This window comes from Mastigoproctus giganteus, chromosome 14 (assembly GCF_048544385.1).
Source record: "Mastigoproctus giganteus isolate SK-2022 chromosome 14, ASM4854438v1, whole genome shotgun sequence".
NCBI lineage: Eukaryota > Metazoa > Arthropoda > Arachnida > Uropygi > Thelyphonidae > Mastigoproctus > Mastigoproctus giganteus.
Genome location: NC_143588.1, coordinates 108,374,818 through 108,402,270, shown reverse-complemented (window position 1 = coordinate 108,402,270; position 27,453 = coordinate 108,374,818). Strand labels below are relative to the sequence as shown.

Sequence of the window (27,453 nt, the reverse complement as noted above, 5' to 3'; positions counted from 1 at the left end):
CAGGATAAAGTCACTCGCGTTCAGGCCTTAGGTAGAGGGATCGGTTCGAAAAATCAGAGACGGTCTCCCGAGGAAGACAGTGGAGCGAGTGGCGCTGTCCCCCGTATGGCTACCACAAGAGAAGGGCAAGACCATCCAGCCCCACCCACTGGAAGTGCTTTTTGCGTAACTGCGCTAGTGACCACTCAGGAAGGAAGAAAAACGCTAACGCATGAAATGCAGCATCGAAATGATTATATACATCATGCAAGCAAAATACAAAATAACGAAGCTGGAGACAGATATGACAACTTACAGGGTGAGACTACCTACCAAGTGGCTGGAACGATTACCGGATATTCAGGTCACCGAACAGCGAATAGCGTACCAGAGAAGGACCGCTATTCGCTATTGTGCAGCTGTAGCAGCCACGAGGATTAATGGAAGAGAAACGATGAACCAGCAGCAGAAGATCCGAAAACAGAAGGAACCACCAGCCTGGGACAAAAGACTTCAGCAGAAGATAGAAGAATTAAGAGTCACGATGAACCTGATAGCTCCTACAATCTTGGAAAAAATCAAGCAAATAGGAGACTTCTTGGACACATTGAAGCAGAACCTCCTTGCACTCAGCAAGAGACAACGCCGATACAAAGAGAGCTCCCAGAGGAAAATAAACAACAGAATCTTTGATGAGGACCAAAGAGGCTTCTACAGGAATCTTGGAAAAGACGGGAAAGAAGGGAACGGACCATCTGAGAAGAAAACGATTGAGGAGTTCTGGGGAAACCTATGAAGCAGGGAAGTAAGACATAACAACCGAGTCAACTGGATAGAACTAGAATGCAAGAAAACCAAGGACGTACAAGAAATGAGAGGATGGGAGATCCGGGAAGGAGTAAAACAGACGATGAAGAACTCTCACAACTGGCGAACTCCAGGAACTGATAACGTCCACAACTACTGGTATAAGAAGCTCACTTGCACACACAAGCACCTGGCATGGCAGTTCACCCAAATGATAAGGCACCCAGAGACAATCCCGAAGTTTCTCACTGGAGGAATCACATATCTGAAACCTAAAGACGAAGATACAAGAAACCCGGTGAAATATAGGCCAATCACCGGCCTCCCAACAATGTACAAGATCCTGACCAACTGCATTGGATCCCCACCAGGAAGATATCAGACCACTTGGAGAGCCAGAACATAATGGCCGAACAGGCTACATCGGTTACCGCAAGGGCTTCGACTCCGTACGTCATAGCTGGCTAATAGAGGCGCTGAGCATCTACAAAGTCAATCCGATATTGACAAACTTCCTAGGAGAAACGATGGCGAAATGGAGTACCACCATTAAAGTCGAAAACATCACAACCAGACCAATCCCCATCAGGAGATGAATCTTTCAGGGAGATGCCCTGAGCCCATTGTGGTTCTGTCTAGCACTTAACCCGCTATCTACCATGCTCAACAGTATCAAGTACAGATATAACCTCAAAGAAGGAAGGAAGAACCTGTACACCCTCACCCACCTGATGTATATGGATGACATCAAGCTCTATGCGGGAACCGAGAAGCACCTTCAGCAACTACTCCAGATCACCGAAGAATTCAGCAAGGATATTAGGATGGAATTTGGTCTAGACAAATGCAGGACCTATGGATTGCGTCAGGGAAAATTAGTCAACCCAAACTACCAGCTGCAGAGTGGGAAAGAGATCAAAGCCATGTCGGAGGCAGAGGCCTACAAATACATGGATGATGCAGTCTCAGCAGTTACAGCACAAGGAAATTAAGGTCTGACTGACTGAAAAATACCATCAGAGACTCAGAAGCCTGCTGAAAGCAAAGCTGAAGGAGGGAACACAGTTAAAGCCATAAACACCTATGCAGTCCCAGTGCTAACGTACTACTTCAGGGTAATAGATTGGATTAACACCGAGCTGGAGGATATATCATGAGAAAGACAAGGACAATGATGACCAAGAGCTGCCAACACCACCCTAAATCTGCCGTGGAGAGACTCATAATTGCCCGGGAAGAAGGAGGAAGGGGCTTGATACACCTCATATAACAACAGAAGACAGCGATCGTTAACCTGAAGGATTACTTTCAGAAACACACAGCAGCACTCCACCAGACCATAAGGAATATAGACAAGCGGTATACCCCACTCAGCCTAAACGAGGATCCCCTCAACCAGGAAGTACAAACGGAGCTAGAAAGATGTGCAGAGAAGACACTCCATGGCAGACACTACAATGATCTCCATCAAGATCACATAGATAAAATTGCTTCCAATGCATGGCTCACGAGCGAGACGCTCTTCCGCGAGACTGAAGGATTCGTGCTCGCCATCCAAGACCAGGTAATCAACACCAGGAACTATAGAAAATACATCGCCAAGGAGCCCGGAGTGTTAGATGACACATGTCGAAGATGCCACCTGCCTCAGAAACGATCCAACACATCACCGCGGGATGCAAGGTGATCACCCAGACTGAGTACACTCACAGACATGACCAGGTAGCAGGGATAATACATCAGAAGCTAGCAAGGAAATACCAGTTGGTCGAAGAAAGTGTACCGTACTATAAGTAGGAACCCAAGGCAGTACTACAGACCCGAACCCACAAGCTGTACTTAGACGTCGCCATAATAACGGATAGGACAATCCCGCACAACAGACCGGACATAACCCTTTTGGACAAGAAGGAAAAGGCTACCTATTTGATTGACATAGCAGTACACAAAACTGGCAACCTGCAGAAAACCCACGGGGAAAAAATTAGGAAGTACACGAACCTAAGATCAAAGAGATGTGGCATATGCAACAAGTAACGAGAATCCCTATCACCGTGTCAACCACAGTTTGATGCCAAAGATCCTACATAACAGCCTAGCAGCAATTGGTCTTCCAGCGAACACCTACAAGGAATTCCAGAAAGTCGCAATCCTGAACATCTGTAGGATAGTCAGAGAGTTCCTCGACCAACAGTAACATCAGACATAACAACTACCACCCTGTGTATTTGGTAGCAATACCTGTCACGAGGTGGAAGCCCCAATCAGGGAGAAATAATAATAATAATAATAATAATAATAATAATAATAATAATAATAATAGATGAAGTATGATTTTTATATTAATGTTGTCGTAGCAATTAACTCCGGGGGCTCGCATCTGGTGAGTATGGGCTTGACAAACCCAGGGTCCTCAGCTGGATGTCATCATTCTTCTCTTTCTTGATGATTCATTTCTACTTCTGACTCTCTCTCTCTCTCTCTCAATGTAGCACGGGAATTTTCTTTTTTTGGCTGGTGCAGCCTTAGCCTCAGGCTTCCTTGCACCATATGGCTAATAATACTAATTGAGATTGATAAGATCACACAGATGTAAGCTATGTTACTACTCTGTGGATAAGATGGCGCTGCTGTAAGTGGTAATTTTACCGTTTTATGTGCCTGCTCCATTCCGAGGTGTTTTAAATTGATTATGTGGTGTTGTGTTTATTCTAGGTTATGTGTTTTGCAAATAAATTTTGTATAGCTTACCATTATTTCTTATTTTGGTTGATTAATTACATGACCAGTTGTAGTATGTGACTGCTTAATCTTTGGTAAGTTGCTACTCACGATTTCATTGTTCTATTAGAATATTTTGGTTCAATAATAAAGATTTTGATTGGCGTGTAATAACCATGGGGTGAAAATATACAATAGGATGCCCCTACCCTGATTTGCCTAGGGCGTGCCCCTCCGAAGTAGTCATGTGACCATATGACGTCATAAGTAATACTTAATAATTTGGCCTGACATTCGTTAATCTTCTAAGCTATATTTATAAGATTACATTCGTATGTGCCAGTTGCAATTAACATTAATAAATAAAGATTTTTATATATTCGCTACTGGGTTCAGGTGGCTAATTATAGCAGGTTTCAGTACAATTTTGTGAGTCCCATGAGGCCAGTAATCCGTCTCACTGTATTGAAACCTTTTACTATCACCCGCCTGAACCCAGTAATGTCTGCATAAAATTCTGTATTTATTAATGTTTGTTGCAACTGGTACACATCACTGTCATCATAATATCCTTCTAAACTGCATTTTAAGGAATGTCTGGCCATTATATATTTAAATATTACTTATCTGACCATAAATCCATAAATTTACGTTTGTCATTTTGAATAATCTCAGCTGTTTTAGGTTACGATGTAATGAATGAATTGAACTGCTTTTGACTTCAGTTCTAATTTTTATTTAATTCTTTTCCTTTAATTTATTTCTTGTTTTAGGTCTGGCATCCTATGAACACTATCATTTATCTGCTAACCAGAGCCACTAATACATTTTTTTTTTTTTTTTTTTTTTTTATACTTCATTTTATACTTCAATGAAAAATTTGGAAGACAATTCCTGTGACTAAATTCTGACTGTTTTTTTGCTGAAATAGTTATTTTCTTTAACAAAAGTAATTTGCCATTCTTTCATTTAGACCACTATATGAGTTAGCATTACAATAACAACAAAAAAACAAAACAAAAAACATTACACTATATAATGAAATGCTTTTTATTTATGAATTTTCTCATTGCATATGAAAGATATTTGAATTACATGTAGTCCAGTGCAAATTGATTTAGTGATATCTTCATAAAATGTCCTGTAATATATATAAAAAAGGCATGCTGGTTTAATTCTTAAAATTTAAAGCAAGGCTAAAGACTTGTATGCCCAGTACAAGAAACAAAAATAAATAAGTTAATAATAAAAATAATAACCCGACAGAGACCCAATAGAATCTATACAGGCCTATCAGTTGTCTCCCAATGATATACAATATTATAACCAGCTGCATAACCAAGAACATAATTATGGCTAAAGGTTTGCTTACTTCCTTTGCTGCCTCCTTTAATATAACTGGATAGATCCCATCCACCCGGGGTGCCTTTTTTATTTCTCCACTTTTTTTCCTCTCAAACAATTTTTCCTCCACTTTCCTCTCAGTTATTACAAAATCATCTAGCTCACTGCCAGAGTTTACTTCACCTCTGGCATTCCCCTTCCTGTTGAAAAAAAGCCATGAATTAGGGTTGAATTTGAAAGTGTCTGCAATTCTGCCCAGACACGATAGGAGGGAGTATATGATGAGAGCCTTGTCGATCAATTCGGCCATGGAAAGATTGTGCAAGGCTCAAGGGTTAGATTTTTTTCAGCCTGGACTGTACTTGTTAACAGGAGAGACTGCTTCTACAGGGATGGGATACACTTAAATAGAAAGGGTGCAAGAATATTTGCTGATGCTATCGAGGCAGTGTTAGGTGAGTCGGAAAACTGCTAGCTTGGGGGGATACAAGGATACAATTACATGACCAGTTGTAATACGTGACTGCTTAATCTTTGGTAAGTTGCTACTCACGATTTCATTGTTCTATTAGAATATTTTCCAGCCAGCATTCATTGTTCTATTAGAATATTCTGCATCTTGTTTTCCAGGCTGGAAAACAAGATGCAGGATATTTCAGAGTTGTGCAAACTGGAGATGTGCAAATGTGACCCCAATTCACAAAGGAGGATCAAAGGCTGACACGAGTAATTATAGACCTGTGAGTTTAACTTCTGTTCCAGGAAAATTAATGGAGGCACTGGTTAAAGAAGCACTGCAGGATCATCTAGACAAGATTTCAGTTATAGCTCGGACATAGCATGGTTTTGTTAAGGGAAGAAAGTCTTGCCTGACCAATTTGATTGGATACTATGATGCAGTCACAAAAGAACTGGATGCAGGGAATAACTTTGATATTATATATTTGGATCTTAGAAAGGCTTTTGATACTATTGCACATGGAAGACTGCTGCACAAATTGGAACAGTGTGGCATTGGAGGCAAATTGCTTCTATGGATAAAGGGATGGTTGAGGGGGAGAAGACAGAGAGTGGTAATCAATGGACACTGCTCATCGTGGACTAATGTTATTAGTGGAGTCCCTCAGGGCTCAGTGTTGGGTCCATTATTGTTTTCTGTATTTATAAATGATACTGATGATGGTATATCAAGCTTAATGTCCACGTTTGCAGACGATACAAAGGTTGGCAGGCTTGTTAAGACACTACTGATGCTATGCTGCTGCAACAGGATCTGGAAAGGTTGAGCAGATGGGCTGAGAGGTGGCAAATGAAGTTTAACATTGACAAATGTAAAGTACTACATATGGGAAACAGTAACTCCAGAGCAACGTATCAACTCTGTGCTATTACACTAACAGTGGTAGAGAATGAAAAGGACCTGGGGGTAATTGTGCAGGCAGATATGAAGTTTTCTGAGCAGTGCAGATGGGCTGCAAGAGTAGCTCATGGTGTCTTGTCAATGATATACAGGAATTTTTCTAGCAGGGATAAGGAGGTGATTATTCCCTTGTATAAGGCAATGGTCAGGCCACACCTTGAGTACTGTATACATGTCTGGAGGCCTCATTTCAAGAAGGATGTAGAGCTGCTGGAATGAGTACAGAGAAGGGCAACAAGATTAGTGAATGGAACAAAGGGTTGCTCTTACGAAGAAAGGCTTAAGTTTTGCAAATTACAGTGTCTGGCGACTAGGCACTGGCGAGGTGATCTGATAGAGGTGTATAAAGCCTTGAATGGTTTGAGCATGCTCAATGCCGATGGGATTCTTGCTCTTGCTCAGAATAATCACCTGAGGGGGCATAAATTCAGATTGAGGAGAGACAGATGTAGGATAGATGTGCGGAAATTTGCCTTTAGCCAGCGGGTAGTTGGTTGGTGGAACAGACTTCCATCCCTTGTTGTGGAAGTTGATAGCCTAAATAAATTTAAAGCTCAGCTGGACAGGTATTTCGAACAAACGGAGGGGTGAAATGGAAGTGTTTTTTTTTTTTTTTTTTTTTTTGGCTGATGCTGCATAAGCTTGCTTTCTTGCATCATATGCCTCCACTAATGCTAACATAACCCGCCACTTGGAGAGCCAGAAAATAATTGCCAAACATAGTGTATAGTGTTAATTGTATGGTGCCAAAACCCTGGCAGAACTAGGTGTCCCACAGAACATATACAAGGAGCTCCAGAAAGATGCTATCCTGAATACCTGTAGGATAGTCAGAGTTCCTGGATCTACAGTAACACAACACATAACAACCACCCTGTGCACTTGGTAGAAGTACCCATCAGTGGATGAAACCACCCAATCACTGATAATGTAAGGACAACAATACTACTAATAATAAAGCACTATTACCCAGAGTGTAATCCGATCATTGATTTCATAATCTGTAGAGATGAATTGACATATTTTGTGATGTATTGCACTGAGTGGGATAAAAGGTTTAGAATTTACTTTGTATATGATGACACTGTTGGAATGTTGTGTTATATAGCCTCAAGAGCAATGTGACCCTACATAACAGCCTAGCAGTAATAGGTTCACTGAGAACACATACATACATACATATACACTGAGTTGAATAAACAGTTCAGACTTCACTTGATTGATAATGATACTGAGGTAATGTTGCCTTATATAGCTCAGCCACAAGAGCAATGTGACCCTACGTGACAGCAATAGGGCTCCCAGCAAACACATACATACCCATGCACTGAGTGTGATAAAAGGTTCAGACTTCACTCGGTTGACAGTGACATTGTGGGAACATTGCATTATATAGCTCCTTAGCCACAAGAGCAATGTGTCGCAGATACCAAAAATGTAGTTTTTCAATGATTTGTACACTAAGTACTTTATAAAATTGCTTGGTGATGTCAGCAGCGTCTAATTAAGATGGCTTTAGAGAGTTTTGGATGTACATTGCCAGAAGGGTATCAAATTAGTGATTGCTACTTTCCATGACCAAAGCCACGTTTATTTTGATGTTATGTAAAGCTTGAAAAAATTGAAGAGTTGTTTATGCACTACTGTGTCAAATATTTTAGAATGGTCTGAAATCTTATATAGCACACGTGTCACCTTTTTTGAATACCAGAAGTATGTTAACCTGATTGAAATGCTTTGAGTAAATGCTCATTCTCAGAGATAAGTTGAAAATATTGAGTATGGTAGAATTAAGAGTGGTGACAGACTTTTTCCAAAATTCGGTTGGTATGTCATCTGGATCTTTCATATTATCATTTTTCATCTTCTTCAATGCTGAGTTTTGGTCATCCTCATAGATCAACCAGGAAATGAAACTGACGGCTCCCGATCAATAGTCTCAATCCTTGACAAGTGTTTGGCAAATACTTCAGCGGTGTGGAATTCATCAGGCAGTAGAATTCAAACCGAATTATGGAGCTATGTGTTATTTATCATTAAGGTATATGTAGTTTAGAATGGTCAGTTAATCCAATATTGATCAGTTAATATTGCTTTGATACAAGTGATCTCTAAAAAAGAATAATCATGACACAATTTTCCCCTCTATCTTTCACAGCACATGCTTAACATTTCCCAGTTACACATGTTTAACATGTTTCAATAGTTTTTGAAGGGAGTTTGAATTTGACTAAGCCAAATTCATATTTTTCACTTTTTGTTTTAACATAATTTACAAGATAGACTGAATAAGCACTTTTTGCACATGTGCTTGGTACTCCTAGTTCCCAAACCACTCTAAGTCAATAAAACTTGTTTTAGCATAGTTTTTTGCATAACTTTTTTGTATAACTTTTTTGTATAAGTTTTTGCATAACTTTTTCCTTATGAAATACCAAATAGACTTCAGAAAAGCAAAATATTTGATACACCTCTCGTTGTATTCAACAATTTGTTCGATGGCCATTTTAATCCATACTCTCTCTCTCTCTCTCTTTCTTTCTCTCACTCTCATTAACATCTTTAATACAAAAATTTGTCCAAAGCAAGGTCTTTTGGGCCTAATAATAAATCTTTACATGTTTCACAATTATTGCTGTTTAAAATATTTCTGGCAAGGTAACCTGAGACATATGCCAATACGTTTTCATCATAAATATCCATATCTTCACAGTACCTGGGTGATTATAATTCTTTTACTTTTCAGTGAGACTATGACTTGATTTGATTTCAGAAACTGTAAAGATGCTGTGACACATTTCATGAAGTTTTTTTATGGAATAATTTAATTAGGCCGTAAACTATTACTTCAATTAATATCAATATGCTATTCATATAAATTAATGTAATAAGTTATGAATTAGTTATTAGTATTTAGTATTTTTTTTTTTTTTTTTTTAGCATTTCATTAAATATTTTCCTGATTCTATCAATTTTGATAAATTACCTTAAATGTTCTTTTGGAAATACTGTGTTCAGGTATGGAGACAACACCCAAAGAAAGACGTACTTCTTGAAAGGGTCCAGAGACTGGTAACTCGCTCGGTGAGATCGGCAAAAGGGCTTCCATATGAGGAAAGACTTCGAATATGTGGGTTGCAGAGCTTGGAAACTAGGCACCTTAGAGGGGACTTGATTTGAGGTGTTTAAGGCTCTGAGAGGCATAAGCAGAATGAATGAGGACAAAATTTTCACCGTTATAAATGGTTCTAGAACTAGGGGCCATAATTTCAAGTTATGGGGGGAGATGTTTAGAGTGGATTGCAGGAAGTTTTATTTTAGCCAGCGAGTTATAAATTACTGGAATAAGTTGCCTACATGGGTGGTAAAGGCTGACAGTTTGGAGAAATTCAAAGGTCAGCTGGATAATTGCCTATGGGAGGAGGGAAATGCTTAGGTTGTCCATTTCCTTTTCTCTTATTTATTAATTATTATTTTTTTATTTTCTTCTTCTTATTATTATTATTATTTTAATCTTATCACTTTATTTTATGTATTTTTTGTTATTTTATTATTTTTTATTATTATTATTTTTATTTATTTATTTATTTTGGTTGGTGCAGCATAAGCAACAGGCTTCCTTGTACCATGTGGCCATAGCTAATACTAATACTGAATCGGTACAATCACACTCCAGATTTATTGCACACGAAACACTTATTTCTGTGCATGACATCAACAGATAATTATAATAATAGTAAAAAAATGCACAAATAATTATATTTGTAAAATAATTAGAAGTTTATCTCAATATAGTATGTAGAACACTTCCGTATGATACTCTCCAGAAATTAAAACGAAAAAATCGAAAATCTTATATTACAGTAACACAATTAAAAATCAATTTAATGCAATTAAAAAATTAATTAAAAGAATTTAACAAAAAAATTATTGCAAAATGATTTTCCTTCCTGAAGACTGACAGCGCTTTTTGACCGTATGTCGTGATCACAGGAATGAAAATTACCGAATAGGGGTGAGCATGAAACTTAAATAGGGATTATTTGTCTTCACGCATGAATGTAAAAGCCCACGAATTGGAGATCGGATATGGCTGGCGAACATTAACAGGATTCTCGCGTGATTTAATTTCGACGGTTTCTACAATTAATAGTCATGTATAATTACATTGGACACTAAGTATTTTGGTCTCATGAAATAAAAAAGTATGTTTTTCGTTAACGGCACGAAAGGCTAATTCTGACGCTGCTGAGTGCATAGCACACGCTTCTTGATTAGACCGGGGTTCGAGCCCCTCGCCACCAAATATGGAGGATGCGGAAAGGTCAGAGAATGACCACCGCATATCCCGGAGCAATATGGCCTTAGTTGCTAATGCTCCTAAAAACCAAAACAACATCTGACGCTGCTGAACAAGAAGCACAAACTGAGGCTGCATGTTGATTAACACGAATATTCAGAGGAAAATGCGTCGAACCTTGGTAAGACAAGTCGCAAGAAATGTTGTATACCAGGTCATTAATTTGTGTTGCGAATGAGGAAAGGACAGAACAATTATTCAGTATAGTGTGTAATTTCCGTATTGGCCTGGCCACAATTTTAAGTTTGGTATCTTTAAAGAATCTGTTAAGCTGTGTGTGCCACTGTTCAACTATGTGTGTTTGTTTGATTTTTAGGAGCATTAGCAACTAAGGCCATATTGCTCTGGGAATATGTGGTGGTCATTCCCTGACCTTTCCGCATCCTCCGTATTTGGTGGTGACGGGCTCGAACCCCGGTCTAATCAAGAAGCGTGTGCTATGCACTGTTGCTCCTTCCCACCTGGCTACGGAGGCGCCTGTTCAACTATGGGACAGAAATAAAGTATTTTTGATATTACTATTGTTGGTTGGTGTAGTATTTTGAATCCTATCCTTAGCTTCTACCCAAATTTGGTTTATTGTAGAAAGGGGTTAACCCTTGTTTAAGAATCTGCTGTTAATATTTGTATTTCTGAGTCCAAAGCAGATGCCGTCATTGAATAGGCATTAAGAAGTTGATTAAAGATAATAGATCTTTTGTAGGTGAATGGGTGATAGCTGTTATAATGTAGAAGCATACCGGTGTTTGTAGGTTTTCAATAGATGTAAAATTGGATTTTATTCGAGTCCCGAGTAAGCGTGAAATTTAGAAAATTTAATGACTTAGTATCTGTATCCTCCCTTTCCAATGTAAATTTGAGTATGGAATGAATATTATTAAACAAATGTAAAATGTCTTGGATAGTACTACTATCAGTAATAACTAGAACATTGTCTAAATACCTTCCATAGTATGTGGCATCAAATGTATATGCTCAATCGTTGAGAGATAGATCTCCGATATTAAGCTGCTCAGGCTTAATCCTTGGCAAACCAAAAATTTGTTTGTACACTTTGTCTCGAAAGGTGATATAGTTGGCTTCAACTAACAGTTTAATTAAGTGAAAAAATTTCTTTAATAGGAAGCATCGTATAATTAATCGGTATAGAGTTACTATTTAACACATCCCAAATAATATCTAATGTGTATTCAATGTTTTCAAATGTTGAATACACATTAGTTTTAATCTTGGGAATATGTTATCCCGTTCATCCAATGCGTTAGTGTTTTTATCTTAACAACTTTTGCTTTTTTTTTTAATCTTAAAAATGTTTATTTTTACAAGCGAGTATCCCTTCCTTGAATTTTTGATGTGTCCTAAGTATTCTCTTTGATGTGTTTTAATTTTAGCACCACCAAATGCGTGCCATGCCAGCACACAGTCAGTGGAAAGACGACATTCACTATAGAGCGCTTTCGTAGTATTCTACAAAGGTATAGAAGAGGGTACCCATCTTCTCTCTTTCTCTCTCTGCGTGTTGCTGAGATCTGAGGAGACATGATCAGTAGTAATGTAATGACGTCATAAGTGTCACGTGACCACTTCAGAGGAGCAATGCCTGTCAAACACGGCATCAAGCTAAATCAGGTAGGGGTACCCTATTGTAAATTTTAACTGATCTATCTTTTGATTCTTACTCTACATAACAAGTGATTCGTATACTTAGGGGCAGGCTGTCCTGAGGGTGCAAGTGGTGCACTGCAACCAGGCGACAATGTTCAAGGGGCACTTGAAACTTACACATATGAAGAAAATTTTAAAGGGGGAGTGCCGAATTTCAATTGGCACCCGAGTGCCAAATTGCGATTAGCACCCAGGCACACATACCCTAGGAACAACCCATACTTGGCATTCCATGTTTGCATATTTTAACTACCTGCAAGTATTATCTCTCTTGGGACTGTAATATATTGGTTTACCTTCATATAGAATATCTGTTTATTTTAAGGTATCTTCTCATCAGCTTACGGAGAGTTTTCATTTAACTGCATCTTTTCCTTCCAAAAAAGTTCATTGTGGGAGTTTTAATAAGATTGAAAATAATTAAATGCATATATTAATTATTATATTTATCTTGTATAAATATAATTGCATAATTGTCTTCTTTGTTTTGACATTTATTAGACAACTTCCACTTGAAGATTACAGATTCTGCACCACTGGTATCAGGATAGGTGGAAGCAATAAATACAGGTTAAAGGAGTCACTAGTTAAAGATGCATTGCACGGTCACCTAGACAAGACTGCAGTAATAATTCAGACACAGCATGGGTTTGTTAAGGGAAAGGCTTGTCTGATAAATTTGATTGGATATTATGATGTGGTTACAAAGGAACTGGATGCAAAAAATAATTTTGATATCATATACTTGGATTTCAGGAAAGCTTTTGACACTGTTGCACATGGTAGACTACTGTACAAATTGGAGCAGAATGGTATTAAGGGTAAGTTGCTATAATGGATTAAAGGATGGTTGAGTGGGAGAAGACAGGGGCGGTAATCAATGGGTGCTGCTCTTCGTGGACTAGTGTTATTAGTGAAGTCCCACGGGGTTCGGTGTTGGGTCCACTGTTCTTTTGTATATTTATCAATGATATTGATGAAGGTATATCAGGCTTAGTGTCGAAGTTTGCAGATGATACAAAGGTTGGCAGGGTTGTTAATGACAGTAATGGCAGTGTGCTACTGCAACAGGATCTAGAAAATTTGGGCAAATGGGCTGAGAAGTGGCAACTGGCTGATCGGGCTAGCCAGGTGGGTAAAGTGCCTGCCTGGCAACCCGAAGGCTGGGTTCGAATCCTGGCTCAGGCTTGGATCAGAGTAAAATGCAAAAACTTTGGGAGGTGCATTATGGCCACAGAAGCCAATGCGCCAACAACAACCAAAAAAAAAAAAAAAAAACTGGCAACTGAAGTTTAACATTGACAAATGAAAAGTACTGAATATGGGTAGAAGTAACCCCAGAGAAATATACCAACTGAGGTGGTAGAAAATGAAAAAGACCTGGGAGTAATTGTGCAGTCAGATATGAAATTTTCTGAGCAATGCAGACAAGCTGCCAGGGCAGGTCATGGGGTTTTGTCAATGATACATGGGAATTTTGCTAGCTGGGAAAAGGAGGTGATTGTCCTTCTGTATAAGGTAATGGTCAGAAGAAAAGCTGGACGACAACGGCGGAGATGGATAGATGAAATTCATGAATTTGTGGGTAGTAAATTGGCCATTGCACAAAACAGAAGGAACTGGAAAGTTGCTGGAGAGGCCTTCATCTTGTAGTGGATTGAAAATGGCTGATGATTATGATGATAAAACAATGGTCAGGCCACGCCTTGAGTACTGTGTACAGGTCTGGAGGACTCATTTTAGGAAGGATGTAGATTTGCTTGAGTGTGTATAGAGAAGGGTAACAAGATTGGTGAGGGGAATGAAGGGATCCTCTTACCAAGAGAGGCTTAAGTTCTGCAAATTGCAGCGGCTGGAGACTAGGCACCTGCGAGGTGATCTGATTGAGGTGTATAAGGCCTTGAATAGGTTGAGCATGATGAATTCTGATGGAATTCTTCCACCTGTTCAGATTACGAACCTAAGTTGGCATAAATTCAAATTGAGGAAATTCAGATGTAGAATAGATGTGCAGAAATTTGCCTTTAGCCAGCAGGTGATTAATTGCTGTAACAAACTTCCGTTTGTCATTGTGGAAGTTGAGATAGGTTAAATAAATTTAAGGAGGAACTGGACAAACATTTAGAGGGAATTGTTTTGTAATTTTTTTTTTTTTCTTTTTTTTTTGGCTGATGCTGATACTTGCTTTCTTGCATCACATGTCACTGCTACTACTACTACTACACTAACTAGCCTAAAAACAAGTTATAGTGGCAGATTCATAACATATAGTAAAGAGAGTTATCATAAGTATTTTTCATGAATGTAGGAGCAGTTGAGTCCAGATTATTCACAGTGCAAGATAGAAACTAATTACTACAAGAGGTGGAATGAAATCAATGAAATAAATTACTTTATGAATGAAAACTACTACAAATTATCATTCCAGACTGTTATTTTAGAGTTTAACTGTAACTGCAAATTGAGTCTCCAGAAAATGTTTTTTGCGTATGTTTACATGTTTTCCATTTGCCAGATGTGACATATCATGATACTTGTACAAAATGGAAACTGAATTTCAAAGCATACAAAAGAATTTCCAAATAAAGCTATTTTATTAAAAAGTGTACTGAATATTAAAACATATCCTTACAGTGATCTTTTATTAACCTCAGTATTTTCTTAACTGTCATTATTTCTAAGCTGTATTTGCAAACTTCATGTGTATATTTTTTTTATTTTCAGATGCAACAATCAGAATATATGTTTAAGCAAATCAACAGTTAAGGAAAAGGGAAGAATAGAACACAGATATATCAAGAATGTCAATTTTTGCAAGCAACTACATTAAATAGAGTAACTACTAACTTAAAAATAAAGTCAAAATATGTCTGCCGGTGACACTTATAAGGAAGAAATTTTGCAAGTAGAAATTCTTCCGGATAAAATAATAAAATCACAGGAAAATTTAATGTCCCAGATTACCATTATTCATAAAGAAATTAATGAAAGAAGGAATTGTAGAGAGTTATTCTCAAAGAATTCATCACAGAAAATTATTTGTAAACAGAAGCATTTAAAATGTAAAATATGTGAGAAAATATTTTCGTTTTCAAGTCAGCTCAAAAGACACTCATTATTTCATAATCAGGAGAAAGCCTTCTGTTGTGAAATATGTGGTAAGGGATTTTCAGTGTCAGGTGATCTAAAAAGACATTTATTAATTCACACTCAGGAGAGACCCTTCACTTGTGAAATATGTGGCAAAAGATTTTTGGAATCAGGTAATCTGAAAAAGCATTTGTTGATACATACTCAACAGAGACCTTTCAGCTGTAAAGTATGTGGAAAGGCATTTTCAATATCAGGAAATCTGAAAAAACATTTATTGGTTCATACTCAGGAAAAACCATTCACTTGTGAAATATGTGGGAAGACATGGTCTCATTTGTGTCGTCTGAAGAAGCATTTATTAGTTCACACTCAGGAGAAACCCTTCGCTTGTGAAATGTGTGGCAAAGCATTTTCAAAATCAAGTAACTTGAAAAGGCATTTTTTGGTTCACACTCACGAGAAACTCTTTAAATGTGAAACATGTGGCCGAGCATTTCTGGACTCAAGCAGCTTGAAAAAACATTTATGGATTCACACTCATGAGAAATCCTTCATTTGTGAAATATGTGGCAAGGCATTTTCGAGACCAAGTTACCTGAAATCACATTTATTAGTTCACACCCAAGACAGACCCTTCTCTTGTGAAATGTGTGGAAAGGCATTTTCAGCATCAGGAGATATAAAAAGACATTTATTGGTTCACACTAAGGTGAAGTCTTACACGTGTGAAATATGTGGCAAGGCATTTTCACAGCCAGGTAATCTTAAAATACATTTTTTGGTTCACACTCAGGAGAAGCCTTTTGGCTGTGATTTATGTGGTAAATTATTTTCTCTGTCAGGAAATCTGAAAAAACATTTATTTGTTCATACTCAGGAGAAACCCTTCCCATGTGAAATGTGTGGTAAGGCATTTTCAGAATCAGGTCATCTGAAAAGACACCTGTCAGTTCACACTAAAGAGAAACCCTTCAATTGCAAAGTGTGTGGCAAGGCATTTTCACAATCCGATAATCTGAAGAAACATTTATCAATTCATGCTCTGGACAAACCCTTGTGAATATGTGACAGGGTGTTATGTTATTAATTTATTCTTATGTGCAAATCTTCAGAGGATAAATATATGGCAAAAATACAGTGATCCTTTATAAAATTGGGAATGATTGCTAATGCCTAGTCCAAATTTGTTTTTCCCCACCAAACTGAGAAAAATTAGTCATTAACTGAGTCACCAGGGTTCAGTTTAAAGAACAAGAGAGGATAAGTTTAACTTATTTAGATGGCCATTGATAAACATTTTGAAGTTAATTGAATAAAAAGGTTGAAATCATTGTTTTACATTATTTTAAAGAAGCTTATTATTTTTTAAATTTTTTCCATATAATTGTAGTGATGAATCTATTGTGTAAACGAATGTGAAATTTTTTTTATTACCCAGGAAATGCACATAGTGTCAGAGGATTTACAAGATAGAGGCGAAAAATGTCTTTCATGGCATCTTATCAGTTTGAGCATGTTGCATGAGTAACTCTATATTTCACTGACTACTCAGTAAGAGGCCTTTGTAGCCGAGTGGTCAGGAGTGGCAGTGCAGTAGCACACACTCTTTGAGTAGACCGGGGTTTAAGCCCCTGAGTGCTAAATACAGTTTTAATCTGCCAACCCGCATTGGACCAGCGTGGCAGATTATGGTCCATTTTCCTCGACATGAATCGTTGAGGAGACTTCCATCCTGCAGTGGATTGATAATGGCTGCAGTTTACCTTTTGTTCAGCTACAGTTATGCCATTTTTCAGGCCTAAAGCCAACTCTGAATGCAATCTTGTTGAGTTTGGCAAGAGTTGGTGTGAGCTTTTCAGTGTTTGTAATCATCATTGTTTCTCAATGGAGACTATCAGTTGTTTTTTGAATTATATATAAAAAGTAACTGGATTTAAAGTTGTGTGAAATTTGTTCCAATCTTGGGTTGTTTTTTTATTTATTTATTTTTTTCCATTTCTTGTTAATGCCGAATAAAATTGGTACTGTACTGAAATATTTTTGATGAGGTTGCACTGAAAAGTTAGAATCTTTAACCACTTCCTATATCCTTATGTTCTGAAAATTTCTGAATGGGTTCTCTTGTTCTTATCATCACAACATTCTTATTCTTAGTCCAATTCACTTATTCCTTTCTTCTCTATGTTATCGCCTTACACATTACCATTTGATAGTAACAGGCTTATTCCTTCTGTTACAGTATTTGATGCTATTACCCGACCAGCCGTATCTCTAAATCACGTAATTTGATTATTAATCAAGTTTTGGACAGCTGCACAACTACAGAATATTAGTCTCACTGAACACATAGTTAGTTATGATTCAGGATCAGTAAACCCACTGGAAAAAAATAAAGTATTTTTAATATTCAGGGTTACCCATACTGCAGTGGTTGTGGTGATATAGTCTTGCCTCCAATTACAATATTGCAATTTATAATGTCTTCATAAATTATGATTAAATTTGGATATCAGAATGAGCATACAAATTATTTCAGAATCAAGGAAATGCAGAAAGAGTGATCCACAACACCAAACATCAGCTATCTACATCAGAATATTAATTAAAACTGAATGCAGTCATACTGAATTGTATGTAGTTTCATGTTATTTGCACTGTGGATTTTGGTAGTAATTTGTTACAAAATTAATAATATGGGATGGTGTTATGATGAATATATATGTAACTCATATAAATGTGACACCCCATATTAGATTTCTGTGCCAGTTTCAACTAAAGATGAACCTTTCTCAAATTTTTATTGCAATAATTGGTTAATCCTGTCTTGAATAATAAAAAGATACAGCACCCAGTCATAATAAGGTAAGCCAGGGTTGATAATTTTGTTCATCCAGTACTGTTTCCTTTGGTGTTTCGGATGGATAAATCGATTATTAATGGCTCGGAGGGTTCATCTTTAGTTGAAAGAGCTATAGTTTGCCGCAGTAAATATTAAATAAGATTTAAAAATTAGATGCTTTTCCACATGAAATATTTTAATTACTTTATTGATATACAAAAGACAGTTGGTAGGTTAAGATCCTAAACAATTCCTACAACTAAATAAAACTGGCAATGTTTTGGATTTCAATATTGGTTTCTATTTTCAGGCCTAGGTTTGGGAGGAGTTCTAAAACCTGACCACGGGATCCCAAACTGTATCATACTGAGGAACACTACATAGTCTGGAAGATGAATTTTGATATTAAAATTGGAAACACTAAATTTTATTTAGTTTCTAGGATTGTTTGGGGTCTAAATCTACTAATTGTCCTTTGCATACTAATCAACTAATTCAGATACTTCACTTGGAACGGTGTCTTATTTTAAACCTTACTATCTAGTACTTCACGTAATGTCTTTGAGTGTAATAAACATTCTTAATAAAATGAGGGATGCCTTTGGTGATGTGATTACATTCGTTCGTTGTAATCATAATGGAAATTTTAAATTTTCGTTATGTCTTGTATTACTCAATGTATAACTTTATCATATGTTTGGGTGAATAAATCAACTTCTATTTTTGGCTTTGAAAGTTTCTGCTTGATCATAATTTATTGTATAAGTTGACTTCCCTTTTTACTGTCAGATTTTGCATCTTAACGAAATAGCATATTGCAGTAAAATTTGCATTAAGGACTACTGTCTACTTTTTAATTCATTTATATTTGCTGTTTTTAAAAATTTACACTGCAAGATAATTATTAAATTGAACAGTGAACTATAAAGAAAGGAGTAAGCTTATGCATTATCATTCCTGTCCACACTTCCCAATTAGTCAGAAGTTTTCTGATAGTAGAGTATCTTTTGGTTTTCCAATAAATTATTTTTTCGATTTTCAGTTAAGTTTGCTATTTATTAAGTGTGTTCTCCCCCTCTCTATTATGAACCTACCAGTTAATGGTATATACCTAAAACTCAACACTAGGTGACTTTTGGCCAATACGGATACAATATCCAGAAATTTAGCTACCCAAGAACTGGAATTATTATTATTTTATTTATTTATTTATTTTTTTTTTTGTAAAACATTTTTAGCTTTAAAAAATATTGAACCCAAGTGGCTGTTTTCGAGCATTGTTTAGTGTTACAATAGGACAGGAAGTAAATATTACTTATAAATTTTTTTTAATGATCAGTAAAAATGTATGGAAGTTATCAATTTGTTTTATACATTTTTAACAATGTGATTTTAAAACATTTATAATATGGCTGCATATTTTTTTTTTTTTTTTTTTTATTATTATTTTTTTTTTTTCCAGAAAAAATCCCCATTTCCATTTGGAAATTGCAAATATAAAATTTTATATTCATGACCTGAAGGTACAGAAAGCCAATTTTGGCAAAGGTAAAGAAAGCCAACACGAGAACGACGAGAAACATCGGATAACTTACATGGAAAATTAGTTTTCCACGTAAGTTATCGTGTGCTGCTCGCTCGGTAAACAGACAGTAGGTGTTATTGGTCTGGAGCAAAGTCGAGAACGATATATTGATTGACAGGTAGGCGTGGCAAACAATGTGCTGATTGGTTGTTTGTTTGTTATTTGGTTTTTAGGAGCATTAGCAACTAAGGCCATATTGCTCCGGGGATATGCGATGGTCATTCCCTGACCTTTCCGCATCCTCCGTATTTGGTGGTCACTGGCTCGAACCCCGGTCCGATCAAGAAGCGTGTGCTACGCACTGCTGCTCCTGCCCACCTGGCTACGGAGGTGCTCCGTGCTGATTGGTGCACAAACACAACACATGATAACATCAGTTTAGTATCCTGTAACTCAGAAGCACTAATCGCTGCTTTCCATAATGGTGAAAAAAGGTCAGGTTACTTCCACTTGAACCCCTCCCAAAGTGGGAGGGGTTCAACCTTTTTTCTTTAGAATTACAGTCATAACCTTTTTTCTTTAGAATTACAGTCATATTTAGAAATACATTCATAAAAAAATAATTTTTTTATGACTGTATTTTTATTTTCTTCTTCAATAATATGCCCTGATGGTGAAAAAAAGGTCAGGTTACGTTTACTTGAATCCCATGGTAGCTTGAACCCCTCCTGAAATGGAGGGGATAACCTAATCTTTTTTCTTTAGAATCATGGGTGGACTAGCAAAGAATTTGTTTATTAACAAAATATTAATTTTTTATTACTGTACTTTTATTTTTTAAGACACTCGTGCGGATACACACGCATCATAACGTCAATAGCTTTTCACTATATATATATAAAGAATCTTTCTTTCTTTTCCTATTATTTCCTAACCTAATGTTTAAGGTTAAGTCGCGAAATATAATGAAAAATAGAGAAACCTTTTCCTTTTTTCATAACCAAACCTAAATCAACAATATAGTAAAAACACTCATGAACTCCAAAAATCTGCTTTTAATAATGAGAAAATAATAATTAATAATAATAGAAAACATAATGAACATAAAAACGAATGGAACGAAACATTAATTTAGTTTTCATCAACCAACGTTTTATTTTCCTTACAAATTTCTTCCATCTTTAAAAGATTAATCACTACTATTACCTGTTTATTGTTCATCACAAAACTATTACTCACTGTACTTTACTCATAAATACACATTATAATGCCAACCAATGACTACACAGTAGCTTGTTGTCTGTTGTGCCCACTACCAATCATTTCATCGTTTGCCATGCCTACCTGTCAATCATTATATCCTTCTCAATTTCAGCTCCAGACCGATAACACCTACCATCTGTTTACCGAGCGAGCGTTCGAGCCCGTCACCACCAAATACGGAGGATGCGGAAAAGGTCTGTGAATGACCCCCGCATATCCCGGAGCAATATGGCCTTAGTTGCTAATGCTCCTAAAAACCAAATCACAAACACAAACCGAGCGAGCAGCGCTAGAGTCCGGTGTCGGGAAACTAATTTTCTGCATAGGTTATCCGACGTTTCTTTTCGTTCTCGTGTTGGCCTTCTTTACCTTAGCCATTATTTTTTAAGGATATTTTTAAGCCATCCTATTTTAAGTTCTTGGACAAATTTCATTTATTATATTCCCATGGAACATTTTCTAAAGCAGAGGAAGACCTGTGGGAGTATGATAAATATATTGCATTGATGCAAACAGATAAGCACAGATTTTCCTTGTTCATGGGAATTATTTAATATATGCGGGATGTTGAGAGCAGAATATTCAAGTTTCAGTAAATGTCCAATTCCCCACATGAGGTGGGGAATTGGACATTTACTAAAACTTGAATCAAAATGTCTGCTATCTGGTGTGACAGAATCAGACTGTACAGGTTCTGCAATATCTTTTCTCAGTGCTTGCATGTTTGTCTAGTTCTGCCTTGAATTTATTTAAGCTATCGACTTCCACAATAACAGATGGAAGTTTGTTCCAGAAATCAACTTCCCACTGGCTAACGGACTGTACAAGACCCAATGAATTTTTCTGAGCAGTGCAGACAGAATGCTAGAGTAGGTCAGTGGAGTCTTGTCAATGATATACAGAAATTTTGCGAGCAAGGATAAGAAGGTGATCATTCCCTTGTATAAGGCAATGGTCAGGTCTCACTTTGAGTACTGTGTACAGGTCTGGAAGCTCATTTTAGGAAGGATGTAGAGTTCCTAGAATGAGTACAGAGAAGGAGCAACAAGACTGGTTAGGGGAACAAAGAGATGCTCTTACAAAGAAAGACTTAAGTTCCGCAAATTGCAGCATATGGAGACTAGGCATTTGCCAGGCGGCCTGATTGAGGTATAAGGACTTGAATGGATTGAGCAGGCTCAATGCTGATGAGATCCTTCCTCTTGCTCAGATTACAAACCTGAGGGGGTATAAACTGAAATTGAGGAAAGACAGCTGTCGAATAGATGTGTGGAAATTTTCCTTTAGCCAGCGGGTAGTTGATTGCTGGAACAAACTTTCATCTGTCGTAGCAGTTGATAACTTAAATAAATTCAAGGCAGATCTAGACAAACATTTGTTGATGGGTGAGATGGGAAGGGTGTTTTTTTTTTTTTTTTGGCCGATGCTGTATAAGCTTGCTTTCTTGCATCATATGCCTCTACTAATGCTAATTGCCAACATTATGTAATATTTGTGTTGCGAAGCTTGTTTATTTTTAATCACATTTTTCTCCATTCTTGATAAAAGGTGAAAATACTGAATTGTTCATAAAAAAACTAAAATAATAATAATACTTGAAGGCAACCAGGAATTCCATTGGTCAGCCTTGTGCTATTATCTCAATGCAAAAAATGGCTGGTGAAAAGTAGTCTATGACATAACTTATGAATTTCGATGCATTACATAACTCACTATGAACATAAAAAAGATCTTTATACTAATTTAATATTAGCATTAGTAGAGGCATGTGATGCAAGAAATTGTGCTTATGCAGCATCAGTCAAAAAAAATGCTCCCATTTCACCCCTCCGTTGATTCAAAATACCTGTCCAGCTGAGCCTTAAATTTATTTAGGCTATCAACTTCCACAACAAGGGATGGAAGCCTGTTCCACCAACCAACTACCCTCTAGCCAAAGGCAAATTTCCGCACATCATCTATCCTACATCTGTCTTTCCTCAATCTGAATTTATGCCCCCTCAGGTGATGATTATTCTGAGCAAGAGGAAGAATCCCATCGGCATTGAGCATGCTTAAACCATTCAAGACTTTATACACCTCTATCAGATCAACTCGCCGGTGCCTAGTCGCACCGACAAGGTGCGACTAGGCACCGGCTTTATCCATAGCAGCAATTTGCCTCTAATGACACACTGCTCCAATTTGTGCACCAGTCTTCCATGTGCAACAGTATCAAAAGCCTGTCTAAGATCCAAATATATAATATCAAAGTTATTCCCTGCATCCAGTTCTTTTGTGACTGCATCATAGCATCCAATCAAATTGGTCAGGCAAGACTTTCCCTTAACAAAACCATGCTGTGTCCGAGCTATAACTGAAGTCTTGTCTAGATGATCCTGCAGTGCTTCTTTGACCAGTGCCTCCATTAATTTTCCTGTAACAGAAGTTAAACTCACAGGTCTATAATTACTTGTGTCAGCCTTTGATCCTCCTTTGTGAATTGGGGTCACATTTGCACATCTCCAGTCTATGGGTACCTCCCCTGAGTCCAAAGAAGCTTTCATAATTATGGCTAAGGGTTTGCTTACTTCCTTTGCTGCCTCCTTTAATATAACTGGATAGATCCCATCCACCTCAGGTGCCTTTCTTGTGTTTATCTTCAACAGTTTCTCCTCCACTTTCCTCTCAGTTATTACAAAATCGTCTAGCTCACTGCCAGAGTTTATTTCACCTCTGGCATTCCCCTTCCTGAATAACTCCTCATGTGTGAATGTAAATGCAAAATACTCGTTTAGTTTGTTAGCCACCTGAGCAGGATCCTCAACTGTTGAACCATCAATATCCAGTGGACCAATCTGATTCATCCCTTTCCTTCTAGAGTTTACATAGGTAAAGAACTCTTTTCTCTTTTTGTTTGCATACTTTGCCAAGGATTTCTCATAATCTGCCTTTGCCTGCGTAATCTCCTTTGTGACTTGGTTACAGACCAGCTTATATCTATCATAGGCTTCCATGTCACCCATTAATTTATATGTATCCCATGCATTTTTGTTCTCTGCCATATGTCTCATTAGTTCATCTGACATCCATTTAGGCCTAAATCTTGAACAATATTTCTTAGTTGGTATGTAAAGCCTAGTAGCTCCCAAGATAAGTTCTTTGAATGCTTCCCATTTTGAATTTGCTGTTGGTAACATCATCAGTTGGTCCCAAGGCGCCTACGTAGCCAGGTGGGAAGGAGCAGCAGTGCGTAGCACACAATTCTTGATTAGACCGGGGTTCGAGCCCGTCACCACCAAATACGGAGGATGTGGAAAGGTCAGGGAATGATCACCGCATATCCCGGAGCAATATGGCCTTAGTTGCTAATGCTCCTTAAAAAAAACCAAATAACTAACTAAAAATAACTAGTTGGTCCCACTGTATAGAATTGAAATATTGTCTCAGACCATCGTAGTCGCCTTTACGAAAACAAAAACCCTTCCCTTTACCCCTGATGGTAGTTATCTCTTTGAGTAAATCCCACTTCAGTACACTGTGATCACTGCCACCTAGTGGCAGTGATCACAGTGTGCTGAAGATTCTTAATGCATGAAGATTCTTAATTTGCAGATTCTTAATGCATGAAGAATTAACTACTGATAATCAGAGCGCCTCCGTAGCCAGGTGGGAAGGAGCAGCAGTGCGTAGCACACGCTTCTTGATTAGACCGGGGTTCGAGCCCGTCACCACCAAATACGGAGGATGCGGAAAGGTCAAGGGAATGACCACCGCATATTCCTGGAGCAATATGGCCTTAGTTGCTAATGCTCCTAAAAACCAAATAACAAACAAACAAACTGATAATCAGATCAAGAGTATTACTCCCTCTAGTTGTCTCCCGAACATGGTGATGTTGAAAACAATCATCCAATAAATCCACAAAAGCGTTGCTAGTGTGTGAGTGACCAACCCACAAATTCCTGTCAATATCTGGGAAATTAAAATCCCCCATTATAAGACTCTCTGATTTACTGGCCCACTCTGTTTCCCTGTACAGTTTCTTATTATACTCATCAGAGTCATTAGGCCTATAGCACACTCTTACTCTCAATTTTGATCTCCCAATGCTTATGTCACACCAAACTGATTCGACACTGCACTGTCCAACGATGTTGACTGGCTTCACTTCCTTGGATTTTATGTGTTTCTTAACTAATAGCATAACCCCTCCTCCCTTCCTATCCTGTCTATCCTTTCTGTAGACATTTTACTCCCCAAATTCCAGTTCTGCATTCCTTATATCTGTGTGACACCACGTCTCTGAAATCCCAACAATATCTGCCTTTGATGTTTTGAGCAATACCTCAAATTCATCAAATTTATTTACTAAACTCCTAGCTTTGGTGTACACGCAAGTATACCTGCACCTGTTTCTATTCTTAGCTACCCTAACACAACCCATGTGTTTACTTGTAACGCAATGACTCCCAGCAGTCTCTGAAATATCCTGCATCTTGTTTTCCAGGCTGCTGCTCATTCCAATAGAAGCAGTGCAAGAATCACTTTCACATCTGCCAGTGGCTACCGTTAATCTATTAGTCCTTGTATCCCCCCCAAGCTAGCAGTTTTCTGACCCACCTAACACTGCCTCGATAGCATCAGCAAATATTCTTGCACCTTTTCTATTTAAGTGTATCCCATCCCTGTAGAAACAGTCTCTCCTGTTAACAAGTACAGACCAGGCTGAAAAACATTCTATCCCTTGAGCCTTGCACAGTCTTTCCAGGGCCGGATTGATCGACAAGGCTCTCGTCATATACTCCCTCCTATCGCGTCTGGGCAGAATTGCAGACACTTTAAAATTCAACCCTAATTCACAGCTTTTTTTCAACAGTGACCTGTACTTGTTAAGTAATTCCGCAGGTCTCCTACTCTTAATATCATTAGTGCCAACGTGTACAACAATATCACCTTTTGTGCCCTTTAAAGATGATATCCACTCTACAACATCATCAATCTTTGCCCTGGCAGAAATACACTGGTCCTGTACAGTTAATAGTAATAGTAGTAAATGCCTCAAGGAAACAAACTTATACAGTATTAGTACTTATACATGCCAACAAAAAAAAATAATAATAAAACTACCTGCCACATATCTCTATCCCTTTAAATAAATTCGCTAATTTTTCCTTAAAGTTATTCAAATTACCTATTTCCACAATAGTGATGGAAGTTTTTGCCAACAACTGATTACTCTCTGGCTAATTTTATACTAAACTTTGCATAACTGTCATAATTTTTTAACTGTGTCATGACTTCCGTGTACAATATCCCCTTCTTGTTTCTTTCAGATTCAAGAAAAGACAATTTGAGCAAGTTACCTAAGGAAAAGAGAAGTGAATGAACAAAACAATATCAGTGTAGTAAGTAACCATATCAGTGTAGTAAGTAACCATATCAATTAGGATATTTAGTAATTTTCCATCAAAGATCTTAAAATGTTTCCTAACAAAACTAAGAAGAAAGATGCTTTGCAAGTAGAAATTCTTTACCATAGAAGAAAATTCCATGTTACATGTTACTGTAGGAAACCGTCGATCTCAAAGAATAGTATTCAAACAGTAAAAATTTATCACCAGAAAGAAATGAAACGTGAAACATGTGGAAAGATGTTTGTATATTCAAGTCAGCTCAAAAGACACATCTTAGTTCACACTCAGGAAAAATCTTTGAGTTGCGAAATAAGTGGCAAGGCATTTTTGCACATGTATTGAAGAAACATAAATTGATTCACATGCAGGAAAACCTTTCAGGTGTGAAATATGCGACAAGATGTTTACAGAATTGGGTGATCTAAAAAGACATTTATTGGTTCAAACTCAGGAGAAGCCCTATATTTGTGAAATATGTGGTAAGACACTTTCAGAATTGGGTAGTCTGAAAAAACATTTATCGATTCATACCCAGGAGAGACCCTTCAACTGTACAATATGTGAAAAGACATTTTCAACATCAGAGTTCTAAAACAACATTTTTTAGTTCACAGTCGGGTGAAATCCTTCATATGTGAAATATGAGGTAAGGCATTTTCGAAATCAGGGCACCTAAGTGTGCATTTATTAGTTCACACTCAGGGGAAACAGTTTGCTTGGAAATGTGTGACAGTCCATTTTCAGAATTAGGTAAGCTGAAACGACATGTATTGGTTCACACACAGGAGAAGCCTTTCATTTGTTAATGTGGAAAAGCATTTTCAAGAATAGAAAATGTAAAAAAACTTTCATCAATTCACATTTGGCTTCATACCTTTGTGAAGCATGAAAAGATATGAGTGCTGTTATTTGAAAAAAATGATGGGTATAAGCAGTAGTCATAATCAATTATGTGCAAGTTAGGTGATACAAAATTGACAAGAAGAAAGAAAAATAAAATCACTGCAGGGATTCAATCCACTTTTATAAAAACTAAGGTTG

The 27,453-nt window shown here is 37.4% G+C and overlaps 1 protein-coding gene and 1 long non-coding RNA gene across 2 annotated transcripts in view; both read left to right on the top strand.

Annotated features, from left to right (window-relative positions):
* Positions 1-3,412: 3,412 nt before the first annotated feature.
* LOC150075525 (uncharacterized) overlaps positions 3,413-27,453 on the top strand; it is a 30,953-nt gene continuing 6,912 nt past the window's right edge. Inside the window, exons 1-3 of the long non-coding RNA XR_016547898.1 lie at positions 3,413-3,602; positions 12,023-12,260; positions 26,332-26,403. This is a non-coding gene — a long non-coding RNA (uncharacterized LOC150075525). The remainder of the gene's footprint in view (positions 3,603-12,022; positions 12,261-26,331; positions 26,404-27,453) is intronic.
* Positions 15,163-16,449, top strand: LOC150075526 (uncharacterized). Its single transcript, XM_090388993.1, has one exon. The coding sequence runs from the start codon at positions 15,163-15,165 to the stop codon at positions 16,447-16,449; it is 1,287 nt and encodes a 428-aa protein (XP_090245119.1).

Coding starts and splice junctions, on each gene's coding strand:
- LOC150075526 (XM_090388993.1), top strand. CDS start 15,163: ATGTCTGCCGGTGACACTTATAAGGAAGAAATTTTGCAAGTAGAAATT.